Here is a 21,002-nt window from a genome sequence, read left to right on the forward strand (position 1 = left end):
TGTCAAAGCATACAATGCTCTGCGCCTAAAACCACACCAAGCTATTGTTTGTCCAACACAAGAAATGGCGCTGAGGCAGCGCATTACGGCATTTTCCGAGAGCGTGTGTATTGCTCATGCAGCGAAACATGTTAAAATCTTATATGGCAGTCAATATTTGGAAATCGAAGCGAACGCTGATTTTTCACACACCCACTTTTCTGCGCTTAGGTTATCTTGTATTCTTTTTTCGGTTCCACTCACTCTGCTGTTTAACTCTTTGTTGCCCCGCATTGAGGGTCTATTTGCTCTAGCCGCGCTGCCACAGCACATATTAGCATATCCTCTTATCACGTCAGTTTCCATCACAAGCTGTCAGCTCGGTAAATGTGCCGGCGCAGATGTTGGCAGGCGTGTTTGTGTATTTATGTGCGCTTGTTTGCTTAAGGCGTCTCTTTGCTGCACTGCACGCAACTGCTGCCCCTCTATGGAGGCTATGGAAACCACAAATGTCGAACATGTTGCACTGTTTTGTTTCGTTTTATATGGAAATTGCCAAAATTTGCCAAAGCCTGGGTGCATGTGTTTTGAGATCCATCCACACATCCATATGTATTGGGTATTTACGATAGCACATACTCTCAATTTACGAGTATATTGGTTATTCTTGCATACGCTTGAACTCATCTGGTTAGGTAGTGCTCACGTATAATATTCAGATTGAATGAGAAAATGTTTGAGTGCCTTTGATTCAGGTACTTATCGGTATTCAAAAAATCAAAAATATTGGCCGGCCGCTTATTGTGTTTTCGGACGTTTTAACGACGTTTACCCGACAACCATTCAATGGACTGCCGATTGTACTCAGGTTGAAGTCATTCTTATCGCCTTTGATCAGGCTTTCGATTTGGGTCGCCTCGATTGTACTTTGATTCGAAAGCTTTTTGTTCCAAACATGCAGTAACTTTCTCATACAACATTTACACTCGCTAAGAAGCTTGAGCGTGTCGAAAGAAAGGCTCTCATTGGTACCTACGGTGCACGTAGTACCCATGAATATTGCCGACAGGTGCAATGTTGAGAAGACCACTCTAAAGCTTTTTCACGAGTTGGCCTTACCTTCGGCGAACCAGGAGACATTGCCGAAATTATTGTTTATTATGCTTAAAATAAATGACATATACTGAAAAAGACGCAAAAGGACAAAAGCTTTCCAACGTATGTTCGGAATATTGGAACAATGGAATAATAATCGAGTTACGCCATCTCTTTGCAAACAGATATGAATGAACTAGTTCACGTACATATATGTATGTTATACAGACAGACAGACGGCCATGGCTAAGTCGCCTCGGCTCGTCCTGCTGATCATTTATATATATATATTTTATAGGACCTCAGACGTTTCCTTTTGGGTGTTACAAATATCGTGGCAAACTTAATATACCCTACATTTATGTATGTTGCATGGTATAAAGAAGCACGTGACCAAACAGTAGTAATCTCTATTTATAAAACATTTACTTGGCTTAGTTTAACTTGAATGTCGAAGCTGCTGATTTCTATGTACTATGCAGTATTTACATATACATACATGATATAATCTTGCAATGTAATGCTGCAAATAATAAAGTCTTTACAACAACAAATAACACAAAAATTTTCATATGGTTAGGAATTTAATTTTGTTAATATTGATTGTTATGTTTATATATGATAAACCATTATTTAATATCAAATAAATGTTTATTTTTCACTCTGAGGTTATCAATTTGGATAAAAATTTCTACACTTGCCCATTTAAGCAGTTGCTAATATGGAGTCTGAATGGGAACCTCTAATGATTACTGATAATTGACGCGCCAAAAAAGTCACTTCACTTAGTTTTGACAAATAGTAGTTAACTAGTAACTGAATACTTTTATTAAAATAAAGAAACATTGTGAATATTGTGCTATAAAAACATAAATATTTGAAACAGGTTATCTATTATGTAAGTGATATACGAATTTTGCAGAGACAGTTTTTTACTATCTTTTATAATTATAAATTACAAACATTTAATAAATGTACACACATTTCAACATAGTATTATGTATTTATGTGAAAGGGGTTTTCTGCTACAGAAATTAGTCAAAAGTCTTAGCATTAATTCTTTAATATTATATTTGTTGATATTTCAATATTTTAATTATATAGCAAAATACATACAATAGCAAAGGCCTCTGCTTGAAATATACAACCATATAAATGTGTAATGTCCATGACCATGTCTTTCTATATTTACTCTGAACCTTCTTTCTCAATTGAAAAGTGGGATCATGTAGTCGGTGTTTGTCAAACCACCATCACCGAGCTGCATATATATGTCCGAAGGTTCTGTATGTAAATTCTCCTGCAGCCAGTAGTCGCTCAGCCGATTTTGCTGTGCACTTTCCAGGTTTAGCACTAGCTGAAGAGCCGCCGTTGAAGTGGTTCTTAGAGCTCCCGCACAGTGCACAGCGCAGCGAGCTGCTGAACCTTTTCCATTGGCTTCCGGTAGGCAGATAGCCTATCCACAGTCCGTAGAGCAGAATTGGTCTTACAATTGCTGTGTAGCAGCTGTGCACGAGAGAAGGAGAAAGCCCCGAGGTTATGGCGAGCATCTGCCTCTATGCATTAAAGGCCTCGCTGAGCTTTCTTACTCTTCCTTTCACATTGTGCCTCCACAGCAGTTTACTGTCCAAGACTACCCCAGGGTATTTGGTGCGGTCCTTGAGAGAGAGTTATGTCCCATTTATTAAAGGAAGAAGGGATTTTGTATTTTCCCGATGGCCAACTCTGGACTGTATTGAGAGTGGTGGTCATAATACTGCTAATGTTGTGTAGACTCCTTACCGTTACTAAGATAGCAATTTCGTCTGCATATGCCACTATCTTAGAAGCTTTGTCATCTAAGTTCCTTAACAGTTTATTCCCCATTAATGTTCAACCAATTGTATAGCCAACGTTGTATAGCAGGATCAACACCTATTGACTTTATACTATTCGGAATAGATGCCAAGAAACGTTATTGATTGCTCCAAAAATGTCCAGGAATACTCCAAGAGCATATTCCTTAAATTTAAAAGCTCTTTCGGTGTTAAATGCCAGTGTGTGGAGCACAGTCTGTACATAACTGCACACATCTGCACCACAGGGCTAAATATTACCATTCGTGTTTACTTAAAGCTGAATGAAATTCTAAATTGAAAGACGCAAGGCTGTATGTATGCATGTGCCTGTATATGTATATAATAAATAATAACTAAAATTATGAATTCTTTCGTTTGATTCTTTCACTTGAGATATAAATTTAATAAAAGCAAAGTTCGCTCTTATGTTACATTTTATTTCAAGTTCTTGTAATATAAGATACGTGATAAAAAATTAACAAACATACAACTATACACAAACTATAATACCTGCATATAAGTTATTCCATACTTATAAACTTTAGGTAGTTACAACTACTCAATTCCACTTGAGTCTACAGTTTTCTACTATGTACAATACATACTAATAATAACATATACATATATATAGTAATGTATTTTAAAATTCACCACGCTCAACTAAGCTCATCAGTCGCAAGACACGATCATAAAGCAGCTTCCGTGCATCGACACCCCAAACAAAGTCTAAGTGATTGAAGCTTGGGTAGCTCACCAAAAATTTGCCGATTACATTCGGCAGCTGAAGATGTAAGTGTTCGACGTCGTCTGGCGTAGCCAGCCAATCGTTCTGAGAATAGTGTAGCGCCACCTTGTTACGAACATTCGCAAAATTATATTCCGGTGGTGACACATTGTTGTATATCCAGTAATTCCGTATCCAACCGTGATCGAATTGCCGGAAGTGTCCCGAACGTTTTAATTGACCGAAGTGTTGCATTTGCTTGGTAGAGGCGCCAGCAGGCGAATGACCGAGGACGACTGGAAGCATTGTCTATGCAAAAAAAATTAATAAAAATAAAACTTACAAGTATATACATCCAATATTTCATATCTATTCTTGATCATTGCCACGTATTGCAGAAACTTAACCTCGAACCCGTTGCTTTTTGCAACCAAAGGCAACTTACAGACTATTTGGCTAGCCCTTACCTCATTGGCCTGTGCTTTATCGAAACCAGCAATCAAAAATATCACATCGGAACAAATATCCAACGTAAATGTGTCTTCATCGCAGATCAGTTGACCGAACATTGTCATGAACTCGTTACCAGGCAAAAACTCATGCGCACCAATCAGCTTTAAGAGCACCTAACGGGATAATAAAACTGTAATTTTTTAAATATTTTGATATAAATATATTATAATTCTACGCACACTGAGGGGATCCTGGAAGAAAGCCAAAAACTCGACCACCGGACTCTTGCTGTGCTTAACGTAAGCTACTGGGGCCAATGCTTGCATCAAAATGATTTTCTCACTGTACTCAGGATGTTCACTGCACATTATCCAAAAGGTCATGGTGCCCTGTGAATGACCTATATAATGTAATTGATCATTTTCCGTCTCCTCCAAAATGTAATCAATGCTTGCGGGGAGATCATATTTCCCCATTTCGTGAAAGGTGTAATCCCAAAATTTAGCATGCTTCGTACTGTACTTGGTATGATTGCGTGAGTACGTATTGCCCCTCACATTTGGCATCCATACATCATAGCCGGTATTGTAGAGGAGATATGCTGTGAGGTATTATGTGTATATTTGAACAACTTTTTATCAATAAATTTCATTTTCTTTTTTTATGCCCTGAACAGGGTATATTAAGTTTGCTATGAACTTCGTAATACCCAGAAGGAAACGTCGCAGTCCTTATAAAATATATACATAAATTATCAGCATGATGAGCTGAGTTGGTTTAGCCATGTTTGCACCTGTCCTTTTCTCAATAAGAATTGTCGGAACGGCCGATATCAGATCACTATAGCATATAACTGCCATACAAACTGAATGATCAGAATCAAGTAAGGAGCCTTTGCATTTCGGAAGGGTATTATAGCTTCGGTGCAACTGAAGCTAACGTTTTTTCTTGTTCTTACTTCTGGTTGACTTCATTGCAGAGTATATTAAGTTTGCCACGATCAGGGTATATTAAGTTTGCTACGAAGTATGTAACATTATAAAAGACACGTCGTAGACCCTATAAAATATATATAAATGATCTCCTGAGTCGACTTAGCCATGTCCGTCCGATCAATTAAAATCAAGATAAAGATCTTTTTATACCCTTTTATGTCATAAGAAATATACCGGTGAAGGGTTTTTTCTTGTTTTATTTGTGATCTCTACTATTATTTTGATTACTTCTATTTTTATTTTGGACCTCGGACCCATCACAATAATCATGAAAGGTTATCGAAAGAGGAATTCAAATGAAATGAATATGATTAATTATATACAGTGTTCCCCCCAATGGGAATTACACTTGATATTCAATAGTATCTTTAACATAATAATTTGTATCTGTATTGTGTCAGTTGCTGATTAGTTACTGACAATAGTAAAAAGATTGCGCTAGATTTGGTTAATATGTTTAAATGTATTCAAGACTTTAAATTATGATGTTATTAAAGAAATAATAGTTTTGAGAAGAGGTGGCGAAATGAATTTGATATTAATGATTTTAATGCGTGGGAGAAAGTAAAACAATGGGACATTACTCAGCAGATGAAAAACGGTTTGTTGCTGTCCTATTTTTCATTTAGCTCAAGGTATTGCCTAATCCGCATTTACGGCATTTTTTCTTAGTTGTTATTTAATGAATACCATGTACTTGACCCAAAATAACACAAACTGGAATCCACTCTTCTGGTGAAGTACTATTCAGTATTAGTACTAAAATCGCAGAAGTTTAATTTCGAAACGATAATGATCATAGAATTTTAGGAATTAGGGCTAGTAAGGATTTTTTAAATTTTTTTTTTTTTTTTGAAAGTTTGAAGTAAATCCGGCAAATACTTTTCGAGTTATGCGCTCTGATATGTTCGAGAGCAGCTTAGATATTATCAAATACAGACGACGCAAATGTCACTTTTACGAAATAAAAGAAAATTTTAAATAAAACAAGGAAAAACGTTATCTTCGGCTACACTGAAGCTATAATGCCCTTCATAGATATACCTATTTCTTATAGCATAGGAGCTTAAAAAAATAGTTTTACCTTGATTTTTAACAATCAGTTTGTATGGCAACTATATGGTATCTTCGGAAATTGTGTCGTTGTTTCGAACAATAATCTGTCCTAAATTTCGTGAAATTATCTCGTGAAATACAAAACTTGATTTTGATCAATCAGTTTGTATGACATCTATATGCTATAGTGGGCCGATATCGGCGCTTCTGACAAATGAGCAGCTTCTTTGGGAGAAAATTATGTGTGCAAAAATAGCAGGTCGATATTTCAAAAACTGAGGGACTAGTTCGCAAATAACACTTATACACAATACTTTTCTATTAATTGGTAAAATAATTTAACTGTAGTAATGGTAGAGGAATTATTCACAAATATAACAAAATTAATATCTGACCATCGAAATATTATAAGTATCTCGGTTCTGGATTAAAACACGACTGCGGAAAGCTCTAAGAAATTCACTTTTAAACGTACATATGTATATTGTTATTGTTGTTTCTCTTTGCTGCCTGATGTTTTTTTCACTCGACAAATTTAATACTTGTTGTTATCACTTACCAAGTCCCTTATCAGGTCCCATCATAACCCATGTCGCCGACGAGTCTAATAAACCGTGCATTAGCAAAATTGGCGTAGCACCTGCTCGAGCAATGCGATGCAGCTCCAAAATGTAACCGTCATCGGTGATTACGTGATGGATTTCAGCAGGGTACCCATATTTCTTTATTAATTCCGGCTAAACGTAAAACAAGTATTGATTAAACTTTTAACTTAAACCACAGTTACACATAATAACTACGTTATGCTAAAACTTTTTACCGTCTTCAGATGTGCATCCTCTGGAATGTTTGTATTTGCACCGGAACCACGTGGCAAAATATCCACTATGTTAAAAGGATGATCAGTAACCACACCAACCGCTTCAATGAACGAGCGGCCGAACTGCGGTATATTGAACAACGAGAGATCACCAAATTTCAATGACCAAGTATTCGCCTCCTCGGCATTGCTATCCAAGCAGACGCAAATTACCAAGAATGAGAGAAGCAAATTTTTGAAGCGTGACATGTTGTTGTCGATTGCGTGGCGGGCAACTTAAAACTGAACGCTGGAAAGCAAGATTCGAGCGGAAAGTCTGTTTATTAGCTTTTTTCTTCTTTTTTTTTATCAGTATGTAAACTATTTATGTGTGTTTGCTGTCATACAAAAAGGGGCTCGCCACTTGTTGTGTATGCACATTTGATGCTATGGCACGCGAGTTTTTAAATATCACTTTTCAACGCTTCACTTTTCTTAAGGCAACGTAGAGCGCACAATATACAAACGTTTTTCACAACTCTGTTGTTTGACGATTAAACATTGAATGCGATTACCGTTTGGTCCCACACAGCGTGACACTGACCAATATTATACGTATTGATACGAAGTGATTATTGTTGCTTTTCCCTTTTGTGTTTATTATTTTAAAATAAACGCTACTGATTAACGAAAGTGTTGGTCAATGGAAGAGACGCTTATCAGCGGATGACACATGACGCATAAAGGCGAGTGTCCGCACTATTATAGCTCCGATCCATACCATTAATCAAGCAAACGATGCTCTATAAGCAAATAAATTGGATTTGTCTTTATTTACACACACTTCTGCAGCATTTGCATATACACTCTCAAGTCGGAAATCTCAAACGCGGCATTAATGAAAACACAACTTAATCGTAAATATTCGTTCTTTTACACACGATCACCAATTGCCGACTGTTTTGTTGTGCGCGAACGCTGATAGTGCCCAGCCGCTAACTACTTACGCTTTGATTCAGATTCGCATGCTCTCACAATCACTGAACTTTATGTATTTCTGTTGCTGCAATGTGTAGTTGGCAACATTTCGCATTAGCTGATTTTTATGGTATTTTTATGAATTTATTTCAATGCATTAAAAGTTCTAGTTTTTCTAAATCTTCTAAACAATTAAAGAGCAATTCTTAATTCACTTCATGTTAATGCGATATTCTCAAAGTTCAGTCCACTAGTTTCACTTTTCATACTTTACTTGCTCTCTCGTATTGCATAGCATCTTTGAACGTCTGCAACCCGTACCTTTGATTATAGTACTCAGCAAATCACGGAATTAACTTATAGCTACTCAAGTTCAAGCATACATAGCTGCTGAGAGTTATAATAGGGTTACCCCGTATAAATATCTATTAATTGAGAAAGCTATGCATAATCATAATTATTAACTTCTCAAATTGAGCGCAACTCGCCATCACATCTGCGAAACATATGAGAGGTTTTAGTTCAGACTAGCCTTGTGTGAAACAAGTACATGGTGTCCAGATGTGATCCGAAAGTAAAGTTATTGTTCAGTTTATAAAAAAACTGCACATTTTTTATCCACAAAAACAAAAAACACTTTGTGTCTCGTCGATGGTACCAAATCTCCAAACTGTTCTGAATTTTAAACTGTTATATACCAAGTTTATGGCTAAAAATAGATCATATGACAGAGATGATGGGTCAGTTTGTATTGTAGCTAAATATGAATGGTATATGCCATAGTGACTCAACTTCTTCGTGAATTCCACCGTTGCCTTGGACAATAATCCATACCAAATTCCTTGAAGATATCTGATAAAAAATCAAATGAAAAAGCTTTACATATAAGTACTTGCTTCCGATTGTTCAGTTTGTGTGTCAGCAATATACTATAGTGGCCCGATTACGGATTACCCGTTCAAAATTATACTTAAGCTTAGGTTAGGTAAATACTGATTTTTCGTGGGCCCACGAATAGTCCCACTTCAACAGCTAGACACGCCAGTTCGTTGTGATACCCAGAACTCCGAGGTATGGATTAAAAAGTCCGTCGCATATCAATAAAGCGCCTAGGAGCAACCAAAAATTTAGTGAAGCGGTTAACATCAGTTCCAGCCAATTCGCAGGGTTCGTAAAGAGTATTGCAACCGAGATGCTTCAACCTTAGTCTGACGAAAGCTGGACAGTCGAGGAGAAAAGGTCAAGTTGATTCCATTTCTTGTTCCTTCCTGCTACTTTGACAAGTTGAGTTCACTAAAATCTTTAACCTCACCGCGTGAGAGCCAATAGGACAGTACCCAGTTAGGATACCTATTATTACGGCGATAAGAACTTTGCTAAGGGCTAGCGGTTCAATGGACCTTTTTCGTTCCACTCTGGGCCAGAAGCCTTTCCCAACCCCACAAGTACCGGTAGCTGACCAACGGTTTCTGAGCTCGCGCAAAGCCCATAGATCCAGCAACCGAAGGCACAAAGACAGGAGAACACCTGCTCATTCCCACCCTGATGGGATTTGGGTAACGGTGCCCTTTCATGCCAACACATCGGCTTTACAGTTTCCAACGATTCCGCTGTGGCCTGGCACCCAGACAAGTTTAATATGGAAATAGCTTGATGCTGCTGCTAGTGAGGTCATGCACTCATTTAGCACTGTTAGCGAGCTCAAGGCCTGTAACGCAGCTCTGCTACCTGGGGCATGTCAATAACAAAAGCATAAAGGATTATTGCATTCTTCGAACCAGTTTCAAATATTGGAAAGCTGGATTATCTAAGATAGAATATATATCTTAAGCATTGGGATTGGGGTGTCGAGATAAGCTAACTTTATTCCATACGTCAATATATGTATATATATGCATATCTATCGGTGCGTAATTTAGACGAAAATATGCAATAAATTATCGCTGCCAGGCAGAAAAGCATTAAACTCATATTATATATAATTTATTTAGTTTAATCAACATTTTCTTCTACTACAACAAAACCATACACGCAAATACTTTGACGACGGAACGTAAATAAATATAACTTTTACATGAAATAATGAGTCATGTCTTTAGACGATCGGTGCTAGTAGACATGTGTCAACTTACACACATTAGGGTGGATACTTATATACAATAACTTTAAAATTGTCCATATTTCATAGAAACTTAGAATATATTTGCAAATGATCCAACAATTAGTATGTAGAGTTGAAAGGTAAACGTTTAAAATCAAAGACCGACCACTGCATATACCAATTCCTTCTATATGAGGTTTACGTTTGCACTGAAGTATCTGGTTCATTAAAGAAAAGTGATTCATGTATCTGACTTCACCGTTTCATACTTTTGTGAGTAAAATACTTCACCCTTACTTTGATGACAAAGTACAAGTATACGCAGATATGAATACACTCGTATGAGTCTAAAAATTAAAAAAAAAACTACACCCCAGAAAATTGCTAACGTAGATAGAATCCAACAACATTATTTGATTGGGCATGCATCACAGAAACGCCACATAAAAATTTTATCAGCTAAGTAATAAAATGCAACAGAACTATACTTTTAATAAAAAGCGTGAAATTATTTTGAACTTTGTGCGCAAATGACTAAACGTCCATAAAACTAAACATTGCCAAAACAATAAAAATAAACCTCATTTTAGAAGAAACGAACATCGAAATAAAAATGATGTAATTAGCATTAAATATAATGTAATCTTTGCATGTTCATCTAACTAGTAACAGCAGTGTTTATATATATAGATTTCCAGGTAGATGAAACACTCTTTCGATAACATGCTTGAACTAGAAATCCATTTATATTAAAAAAACAACCCGACAATACGATAATAGTTACTGTTTCCTTTATTAAACTTAATTAATTAACTTAATATGTAAGTTAAAAAAAAAAACGATAACTTCGGCTGCATCGAATCTTTCACACCCTTCACAGGTTCAAGTTTTCTTACAAGTACTTGATTTTGATGGGACAGTTTATATGGCAGCTAAGTATATACAGCAATGATCTGAACTGAACAATTTCGGAACGAAGATTGCACCATAGCTTTAAACAATAATCCATGCCAAATTTCGTGGAGATATCTCGTCAAATGAAAAAGCTTTTAATACAAGCACTTGACTCCGATCGTTCAGTTTGTATGGCAGCGTTATGCTATAGTGGTCCGATGTCAAGAAATGGAAGTATGCAAAATTTGAGATCGATATATCAAAAACTAAGGGACTAGTTCACGAGGGACTAGCTCGCGAGGGGCTAGTATACAGACAGAGGGACATGGCTAAATCGACTCAGCTCGTCATCTATATATGTATATAGATTATATAGGGTTTCCAACGTTTCCATCTGGGTGTTACAAACATCGTGGAAAATTTAATATACCCTGTTCATATACGTAGAGTTTTCGTAATATAAAAATATGCACCAGTCTCTATTATAAAATTACAAGTATATTGCAACTGGAAATATTTACACGCCTTCATTTTTTTTTAAATACGAGGGTATATAATATTCCCCTGTATTAGAATTTAGCCATTTCTTACTTTATTTTATTATTGTAATGCTTGCAAAAAAACATCATTTTAATTTCAGCAATCAATGAAGCGTTGTTAGTAAGCTTTTTTTTTATTATACTAAGAATTCGTTTTGTTCGAAAATTAATGACAACACGCTAATTGCGCAACTTACGGCAAATAAGTACTTACGTACACCGCATACAATATAGTATACCTATATTCTATTTAAGAGCCGAGTAGGGTTGATTCCCATTTTTTACATTTTCCTTTTATGAAACAATTAAATTCTTTTTTTAAAAACTAATGGAACATTATAAAACTTGGCAATGGCAGCAATTACTCTGGGTAGTATAGGTAGAGTAGTGCAAGGTGCATTGAAAATGATAAAAAAGAAAGAGAGAGAAAGACCGTTCCCCCGACAGTCGGGTCTACGTAACCGGAACGGACCCGGATTTATTCCGGCCAAGGACTGTCAACTCGGCAGAATTCTGCCGCTACAACAACATAAAAAAGAAAAAAATGCATAGCCGATTGAAAGTCATCGAAAAGGAAAGATACAATCACAAACATTAAAGCAAAAATAATTTACGGGCGATCTGAGGTCGGGAAAAAGAAGATTGAATTTGTAAGGGTTAAACGTTGAACGTTTTATCTCGATTTCGGGCATAACTACGATTCATATAGAAAAAGTTATATGGCTATGTTGTAGGTAATGAAAAGATCTATAACTTTTGTATATTGACTTATTTTACATAACCTCAAAATTTATGTGAACAAGTAAGGAAGGGCTAAGTTCGGATGTAACCAAACATTTTATACTCTCGCAAAGTCAAATGGTATACTCGTTTGAGATTTCTTTGTGGATTGACTGATATTTTCGGTAGAAGGTCAACTATAGGCACTGGGGTCCACATATTTAGTACTTAGGGGTTTGAACAGTTTTGGTTCGATTTAGACAATTTTTGGCCGCAAGGTGGCATACTTTAATTGCATTATTCACGCAAAGTTTTACCCCGATATAATCATTGTTACCTGATTTGCATAGTGGAAAGTGAAAGAATCAGATGGAATTGAAAATGGTGTTACATGGGAAGTAAGCGTGGTTGTAGTCCGATTTCGCCCATTTTCGCACTATGACATAGAAACATGAAAAGAACGTTATGCACCGAATTTGGTTGAAATCGGTTAAGCAGATCTCAAGATATGGGTTTTCACCTAAAAGTGGGCTGTTCCACGCTCACTGACTAATTTTGAACGCGGTTCCTATAAAGCCTATTTATATCATCTCAGAGATAAAATTTAATGTCTCTGGCGTGTTTAGTGCTTGATTTATCGCGCTTTTAGTAGTTTTTAACAGTACCGTTATATGGGGAGTGGGCGGAGTTGCCACCTGATTTCAACTATTTTCACACCGTCAATAGAAGTGCTAAAAACATTTGCTTTTAGTGAATTTTGTTATTATAGCATTAGCGGTTTAGGAGATGTGCATATTAAACCTATTAGAGGCGGGACCACACCCACTTTTTAAAAAAAAGTTTTAACTGCAAATGCCCCTCCCTAATGTGATCTTGTGTACCAAATAACAGTCTTGTATCTTATTGCGGAGCTTAGTTATGGCAAGTTATTTGTTTTTGATTAATGGCGTTTTGTGGGCGTGGCAGTGGTCCGATTACGCCCATCTGCAATACCAACCGTCTCACGGTACCAAGAAACATGTCTACCAAGTTTTATAAAGATATCTCAATTTTTACTCAAGTTAGAGCTTACACGGACGGACGGACGGACAGACAGTCACCCGGATTTCAATTCGTCTCTTCATCCTGATCATTTATATATATATAACCCTATATCTAACTCGATTAGTTTTAGGTGATACAAACATCCGTTAGGTGAACAAAACTATTATACTCTGTAGCAACAGGTTGCGAGAGTATAAAAATTCAAATAACATAGTTTTTGGGTTTTTTATTTTCATCATGTACAAAAATGGGTTTTCTTTCACGAAATTTGGTGTAAATTTACCTTCTTATTTTTTATATCCAACCAACCTCCTCCTTTTCCTTTTCCCGAACTCGCAGGTAAATTATTTTCGTTTAATGTTTGCTATTTAAACTTTCGTTTCCGATGGGTTTCATCGTCCTATGGTTTTTTTTTTTGTTTTCAAAAATTATCTACCCCGGTTTAATAAAAAACTCTCCAGCGTTACCTCGTAAATTATATGGAAACCAGGGCTACAAACCACTACAAAAAACGTAACTTTTCGGTTCAGTGGTTCAAACCACTCAGAAAATACATATATCGGTTCAGGAACCGGTTCAGTTTTCAAAAAACCCATACATATACGTATTCATACTTACATATGTACATAATATGTATGTACGAAAATAATAGGCTTGAGGTAATTGAGATCGAATTCGTGTAAAATATTTAGTAAAACTTTATAGCGTTAATCATAAAACCAAGTATGGAAGATATATATAAATAGTAATTATTATATACATACACATTTGACATGCCATACAAAATGTAGACTTTTAATTAAAGAAATTTTAATGTAAAGTGCTTCTGGAATTTCTTCTTCGAAATTTCATCAACGATCTTCTCTGAAACGTCGGCTTGCTTTCTTTGTATGTTTCTCGCCAAATTTGCTGTATGTTTTCCTTTATCCTTCCTTAATTTTTGTCAAAATAAAAGTTTTGTGTACTGGATTCACACTCATCTCAAAAATATTTACAAAAAAAAAATCACTTTAAAAGTATGCCAACAAAAAATGACATCTCATGGCGTTGCATTCAAGCAAATTTGTATGGCAGTATTATCATGTATTATTTAATTTAAAAATGCTTGTTGGGGATTCTCATTTTGAACGGTTGAAATGGTTGAGTTCAAGGCCAGTAAAAAGAGGCGGTTCGGTTTGCGGTTTCAGTTGATCAAAACATTGTTGAAATTTTCAAAAGGATCGGTGCATAATAACTTCGTAATTTTTCTCCAATCGACTTGAAATTTAGACACAACATTTTTGAGATATTAAGATAATAAAAATAAATCCTACACCCGCCTTCCCATCCCCTGTCCTATTTAAAAATCGAAAGCATTAATTTCACTTTTAATATATATAAAAATTATAAAATCTTTAATAATATATTTTCCTTTGCTGATCTTTTTTTGGAATATTTGGAATTATATAGTGAGTTTATATCCTAAAATAAAAAAAATAAAAATTTTAGTTTTAGGTAGTATACAAGGTATCTTACTATAATCAGTTACATCGAATTGGGCTGTTTTGCTAAGAATATTTTAATTTAGCAAATAGACTGACTAAAAAATAATACATTTTGTATTTTTATTTGTCATTTGAACCATTAACAATAGTAAAACAGATCTAAAATATTGAAAACAATACTTGGTAGCATTGAAGATAGCGGTTATACCACTTTAGTGAGATATTCGAATGCTTGCTCTTGTACGAATTCAACTCGATAACTTTGTTTTTACATCTAGTTTTTTTAGCAAGAGAGCAGTAGCGAGCAGAGAAATAACGAGTCCAAGAGAGCTATACCAAATATTATATATTATATTAAGCTACATATTCAATACCGTCTGCTTGCCACCGCTATGGTATATAGTGATTTTTGTCCCTTTGGTATTAGATTAAAGCTATCGCTTTGTTACGACAGATGTTTACACAAAATTTGGTGACAATTTTGTTCTTAACATTTTTCGTTTTTTTTCAATAATTTACCAAATTGTCTCATCTATTTTCTAGGTTGCCTATATCAAATTTATTTATTTCTGCTAAGCCGCTTAGATAAAAACAAATATTTCGTGTATTGAAGCATCTAATAATGTCAGCCAAGAAGTTTATTAGTTTACATTCTTATTATCACCTTTTATAACAAGATAATTCTTATTAAAAAGCAAGAAATACGAATTTCGAAAAAAATAAACTTAAAATATTTTGATAGTTAGATACTCAAAAATATTTTACTAAAAGGACTTTTCATAATGCAAATTATTTTCAAAATTATGCCCGTTTTAATGTGGTGGCAACTTGACCGGTTTTATCATAACGTAAATCTTTAAGGGCGTTTTTCATGAAACTATTTACTTCAATGCATTGGACACGATATTTCAAGGTATAATTAATCAATTTCTTTTCAAAATTCGGCCTAAAATCTTTATATCGTATGAATCAACAAAAATGTTAAGTTTCTAATTTGTATTCTATTTGAAAATTCAGAAAGTTAAAAAATCTAAAAAAAAGTCTTTCCCCCTATACTTCATGGGCGCATAACTCTATGAAAATGTAAACGAATTGTGAATAATCAATTGCTTTTTTATTAATAGCCAAAATCACTAGGAACTCCGGCCTCTAGACTACCCCTTTATATTATATCGTATTTATCATTCAGCTATCAGACATACATAAGTAAGGAGACTTAATGATTTGGATTCGCTATTTTACAAGCACAATTTTTATATTATTATTATATCATTATCATGTATTTGGAAAATAGTTATAGTAATGTGTTTACTTAAATAAGCAAGTCATTACTGAAATAAATACAATTTTTTTTTCAATTTGCAAGTACACATTTTGTGATGTCGTTAGCTGAGAAGAGGCGCTGTAAGCTTTGTCACGGATAGGGCGAAGCTAGGAGGGAAGGATGGAGGGGGAGTCTTATGTAAGAACCTCTCCCTCAAGCTTAGCTTTAGGCTATCGGACTACTGTAATATTTTTCAGGCAGAAGTGGCTGCTATTAAGTTAGGTAAGCAGGAGAGCACTGACTCCGACAGCAGAGCGGCGATACTAGCATTAAGCTCGCAAACTGTGCGCTCAAAGTTACTCAGAAGTGGCTATCCTCACTAGAAATAAAGCTACTTCACCATCAGACTTGTTTGGATGCCTGATCATAGCGGAATCACTAGAAACTACAAAGCCGATGAGGTAGCCAGAGCTAGCCTCGCCCACATCAAAATCGGAACGAGTTGGACCTACGTTGTCATCTTGCATTCTGGCACCTCGTTTGCGCTTACCAGTAATTGGTTGGCGACCAGATTCTGTTCATCATTCTGGCCTTCAGTAGAATGCAAGAGATCTACTGAACTACTTGCTCTGAGCAAAGTCCGTCTTGCCACAATTGTAAGCATTCATGCTGCAACGCTAAAAATCCAATCGAACGCTAATTGTCAAAGTTATATGGAAGAATGTGAGGTAGAATGAAACATCTTGGCTGTCATACCTTCGGCAAACCAGGAAACATAGCCGAAACTGACATTGGACGCCTCAACAAATTTATGATAGGCTCAAAGCGCCCAAATTTAGGAGAGTATTTGAGATCATTTCGGCGGACCTAACCTAAGTTTTAACGAAACGCAGTCGGTTCATATGTATAAAATTAAATCATATTAGAAGTAGCGATATAAATTAAGCATATAAATTATCTGAAAAACCAGTCTTAAGCGATCTATTATAACTATTTGAGAGACTGATACTAAAAGGTACTCCTCGTACCTTGTATATAAAAATGAATTAGTCGAAATTGATTTTAGCATGGAATTATAATGAAAAGTCAGACCATAAATAAATTTTTGTATAATTAAACTTTTACATTATTTATATAAATAAGAGTGACACTATTTTGTGGCGCCACCTATAAGTAGATAACCGAAGAGCATCGTTGGCCTCGATATATCTAAATATTTTCCCAATTAAAATTTTATATGTATATTTTTCCCCATCTAAGGTAATTGTGAATGAGTTATTTCAGTGACAAGAATACATATCTTCTTCCATGAAAGTATATGGCACTCTCTGCTTAACCGTAATAAAAATAACCACCAGTACTTTTTGGCATTTATCATTAAGCAGTTTTTAATATATTTTTTATAATTTTGACACATTCTTAAATTGTCAGCAACAGATGCAAGAACGACTACAAAAATTCTGTCATTATTTTTGCACCAGAAACAGACCGAGGATATGTCTACATACGAGTATTAAAAACATAAATTAATCGAGCGGGTGGCTGCCAAGTAATCATGTCGGATTGATGCTACCGCGCGCCTCCAAGGAGTGCTGAGTGACTTCTGCCGAGTTCCGACCAAGTGAGCGGTCGTCTGTGTCGCCCTTTCTGCTGTCGCCGCCACTTATCACATGTATGTCTAAGCAATTACTCGTATTGTGCTGGCAAATTGACTGTGGCGAGAAGTTGTCGCTGCCAGCTGGTTGTCGCCTGGGTGATCACTGACTGTGTAGAAAAGCAGCAAGTGGAGTTGCTCCAACAACCTGCATGCATACACAATCGTGCGCGTGAGGATGTGTGCTGGGCGTTAATTCAGTCATTATGAATGTCAAGCAATTTGTAATTGTAAAGTCAGATAGGCCGGTGATGGTAATTGGAGCACAGTGTGAAATCTTCCAGTGAGTGTGAAGAGCAACAGAACAAGGAAAGAATGAACAAAATATTTAGTGCGTGGTTGCTACAGTGCAAGAACGCAGAGGGTTGTGTTTATATGCTTCGCTGGATTATTTATTACTATCTTTTTTTTTTAATTTTTAATTTACTCGATGTACAAATGTGTATGTATATTTACGAATTACGTCTCGTAGTCTTGACTTCAAGTGTTTATGTACCATAAGACACTTCAGGTGTAAGGAATGTGCATGTATACATAAATACGAATATACACCCTTATATCAATTCTCATATTTATACGACCAGACAATATTCCCACTCATAGATACAACACATACGTATTGCCTTTAAAGTCCGTATATGTACATCCATTTTTATATATGTACATATATACAAAAATATATATATGTAGGTATATTTTTATAGAGAGGATCCGCGTATCTATATGCACATTTAAAATTTCTTCCGCTTTATTTTTTCTTTGCTTTAATATTCTTCATTTTCGGTGGAAGCGTTTATCGCATAAAACGAAATTTTATGCTTGAAAAATTTTATATGGAAGCGTGCAAAAGTTAATTGAGCGCTTAATTGTCAATGCCATTAATACATTCCTTATATACACATATATATACATATACACTACATATATATTTGCATACTTGGTGTTGCCTTTTTCTCAAATTCTGACACTCAAATTTTATAAAAATTTATAAAATCATCGCTTTTTATTTTATATCGCAAAATACATAAATGACAATAAGAAACTAAATTTTCACGTGTTGTATACTTTTTAAAGATTACGTTTGGATGAAGGGATATGTTCGGATGAAGATATATTATTATGTACCTTAAAGTCAACCACATATTGCTAACCCTATTTAAATACATAGCGATAGAGATGATATAGAGCAATAGACGATATAATATTTAATACATACTTGTACATATGTACTTATTTGCCAATATCCGACAATTTTGTGACTTCTCTTGATCGAAGTCTGCAATTCCCATTCATCGATAAAATTGATGGATACCATGGATGGATCATGTGTCAGGCAATTTGAAATTCTTTAGTCAATATTTCTGTCTAAAGCTGAGCGGCCTTTTGTGCAGTGTCACGTTTTTTCTACATCTCCAGAGCTTTAATGTCAGCTAATTATAGTTTGAGAAATGCTCTTACTCTTGTATTTGGTGAAAGTCCACCTTGCAAGACATATGGATTTTAATTTTTCCCGTCTTTGCTCAATTTTTTGTAATTTTTGAAAATTCATCTTTCAGAAACATTTTATCTTTTGGGTCACTGAAAAAAGGCTTAATATCGCCTACAATTCCTAACGCATTCTTTATGCCCTTATCGCAAGCTGCGTTAATAGCTAAACTAAAACTATAGACAGTGCAAATGTAAATTGAAAGAGAAAAATAGGATCGAACATAACTTTGATCAGACATACATATATATGTATATACAATGCACGCCAATATTTTCTACCATAGATACTTGTAGTTCTTTATTGACCCGACTAGAGCTTTACCAGAAACAGCGGCAACTGGAATGAATCTAAAAAAATCTTCAAAAATATTTACTGTACCTAAAGATAAATCGTACACTTACACTTATACACATCGCTTTGAATTAAGCCAATTTACATTTCATCTCGCAAATTTTAATATTATTTACTACATTTCCAGAAAAACAATAATCGAAAATCGTAATAATTACATTTAACTACTTTATTCAAACTATTTTCTCATATTAGTCCATATTTTCATCAACATCATTAGTTTATTAACGAAAACCTAAAACTCTCAACTATATCTAAAGATAGGTACTGGTATAACTTCTTGGAAGTGACAGACAAATATTCATTTAAACTACCTGCGCAAGCCAAATCGATAAGTTCTTTTCCTAGATTGGTACTATCCTTTTTATGAACATTATGTGTGAAGTTTGCTCTCCATATGTCAATTAGTGTGTGTTTGGTAGCTGTTTGTTTACGACGCAAAAAGTTTGTTTGGCGATTTTTTCCATGGAGTTTTTTTCATGCAGCTGATCCAAAAGGCTGATATACTATTCAGAGTTGATAGTTTTACCGTTCTGCAGATAATCATCAACAAAATTCCTTTTGCATCCCAAAAACCTGATGCCATAACCTTTTTGGGTGATCGTTGTGACTTAACCTGCTTCGGAGCTGAACAACCAGCTTCAGTCCACTGTAATCGTTCTTTTTTCAATTTAGGATCATGGTGGCAGATGCAAGTCTCATCCATAGTTATAAAACGACGCAAGAAATCGATTTTATTCGCTCCAAATTATGCTGAGAAATTGTTTTCGATTCAGTTTTTTTGTTGAATTGTTAACGTGTGCGGCAATAACTTTCCAAACAGCTCTTTCATATGTAATTCTCCAGGTAAAATATGAAGTACTCGTTGAATCTTCACTAACAATATTATGAACTTGCTCAATGATTTCTGGTGTGGTAGCGGTTGATCGTCTTTCGCGTGGATCGTCTTCAAGCCTAGTACGACCACGTTTGGTGAGGACAGTAACTTTTCAACCAACCTGTATTTAAACGTGATCTGAGTTTCATGAAGGTAGCGCACGGACGGATTGAAAGTCATAGACGTTGGTCTATGAACTCGATTGAATTCTGAGCATATTGGCATAACTAAACTTTTTAAGTTTATATACTTATTAATTAGTTCAATTTATTATACTAGTATGTTCGCAATTACTTCTATTACGGATTAGTAATTAGTATTTAGTATTTTCTAGCTTTGAATTTTGTATAATAACTGCATGAAAATTTAATTATAGTTATTAATTGTTAAGCTATGTCAATAGTGCTGCGGTTCTTAATCCGCTAATTGATTACAGAATCGCATCTCGGAACGGTTACCGCTTTTCCTCGCTTATGCTGCATTATCAAATATTCTATCAAATATTCTGGCTTATTTATGAAACACCTAATTCTACTTTTGAACAATGCCCACCGTTCACGTTGCATCGAGTTAATTCCTTTCGCCACAAGCCCTTCGCTGTTGCCGGTGTCCATTATTTTGCTTTCAGTTCGGCATAATCTTTCCATGCATCACTTGGCTGTTTAATT

The 21,002-nt window shown here is 35.4% G+C and overlaps 1 protein-coding gene across 1 annotated transcript; it reads right to left on the bottom strand.

Moving 5' to 3' along the window:
• Positions 1–3,328: 3,328 nt before the first annotated feature.
• On the bottom strand, positions 3,329–7,908 carry Lip4 (Lipase 4). Its single transcript, XM_014238142.3, has 5 exons — positions 6,961–7,908; positions 6,700–6,877; positions 4,329–4,690; positions 4,104–4,262; positions 3,329–3,945 (listed from the first exon to the last, which is right to left on the bottom strand). The coding sequence occupies exons 1-5, from the start codon at positions 7,207–7,209 to the stop codon at positions 3,553–3,555; spliced, it is 1,341 nt and encodes a 446-aa protein (XP_014093617.2). The 5' UTR covers positions 7,210–7,908; the 3' UTR covers positions 3,329–3,552.
• Positions 7,909–21,002: the final 13,094 nt, after the last annotated feature.

This window comes from Bactrocera oleae, chromosome 3 (genome assembly GCF_042242935.1).
Source record: "Bactrocera oleae isolate idBacOlea1 chromosome 3, idBacOlea1, whole genome shotgun sequence".
Classification (NCBI taxonomy): Eukaryota; Metazoa; Arthropoda; class Insecta; order Diptera; family Tephritidae; genus Bactrocera; species Bactrocera oleae.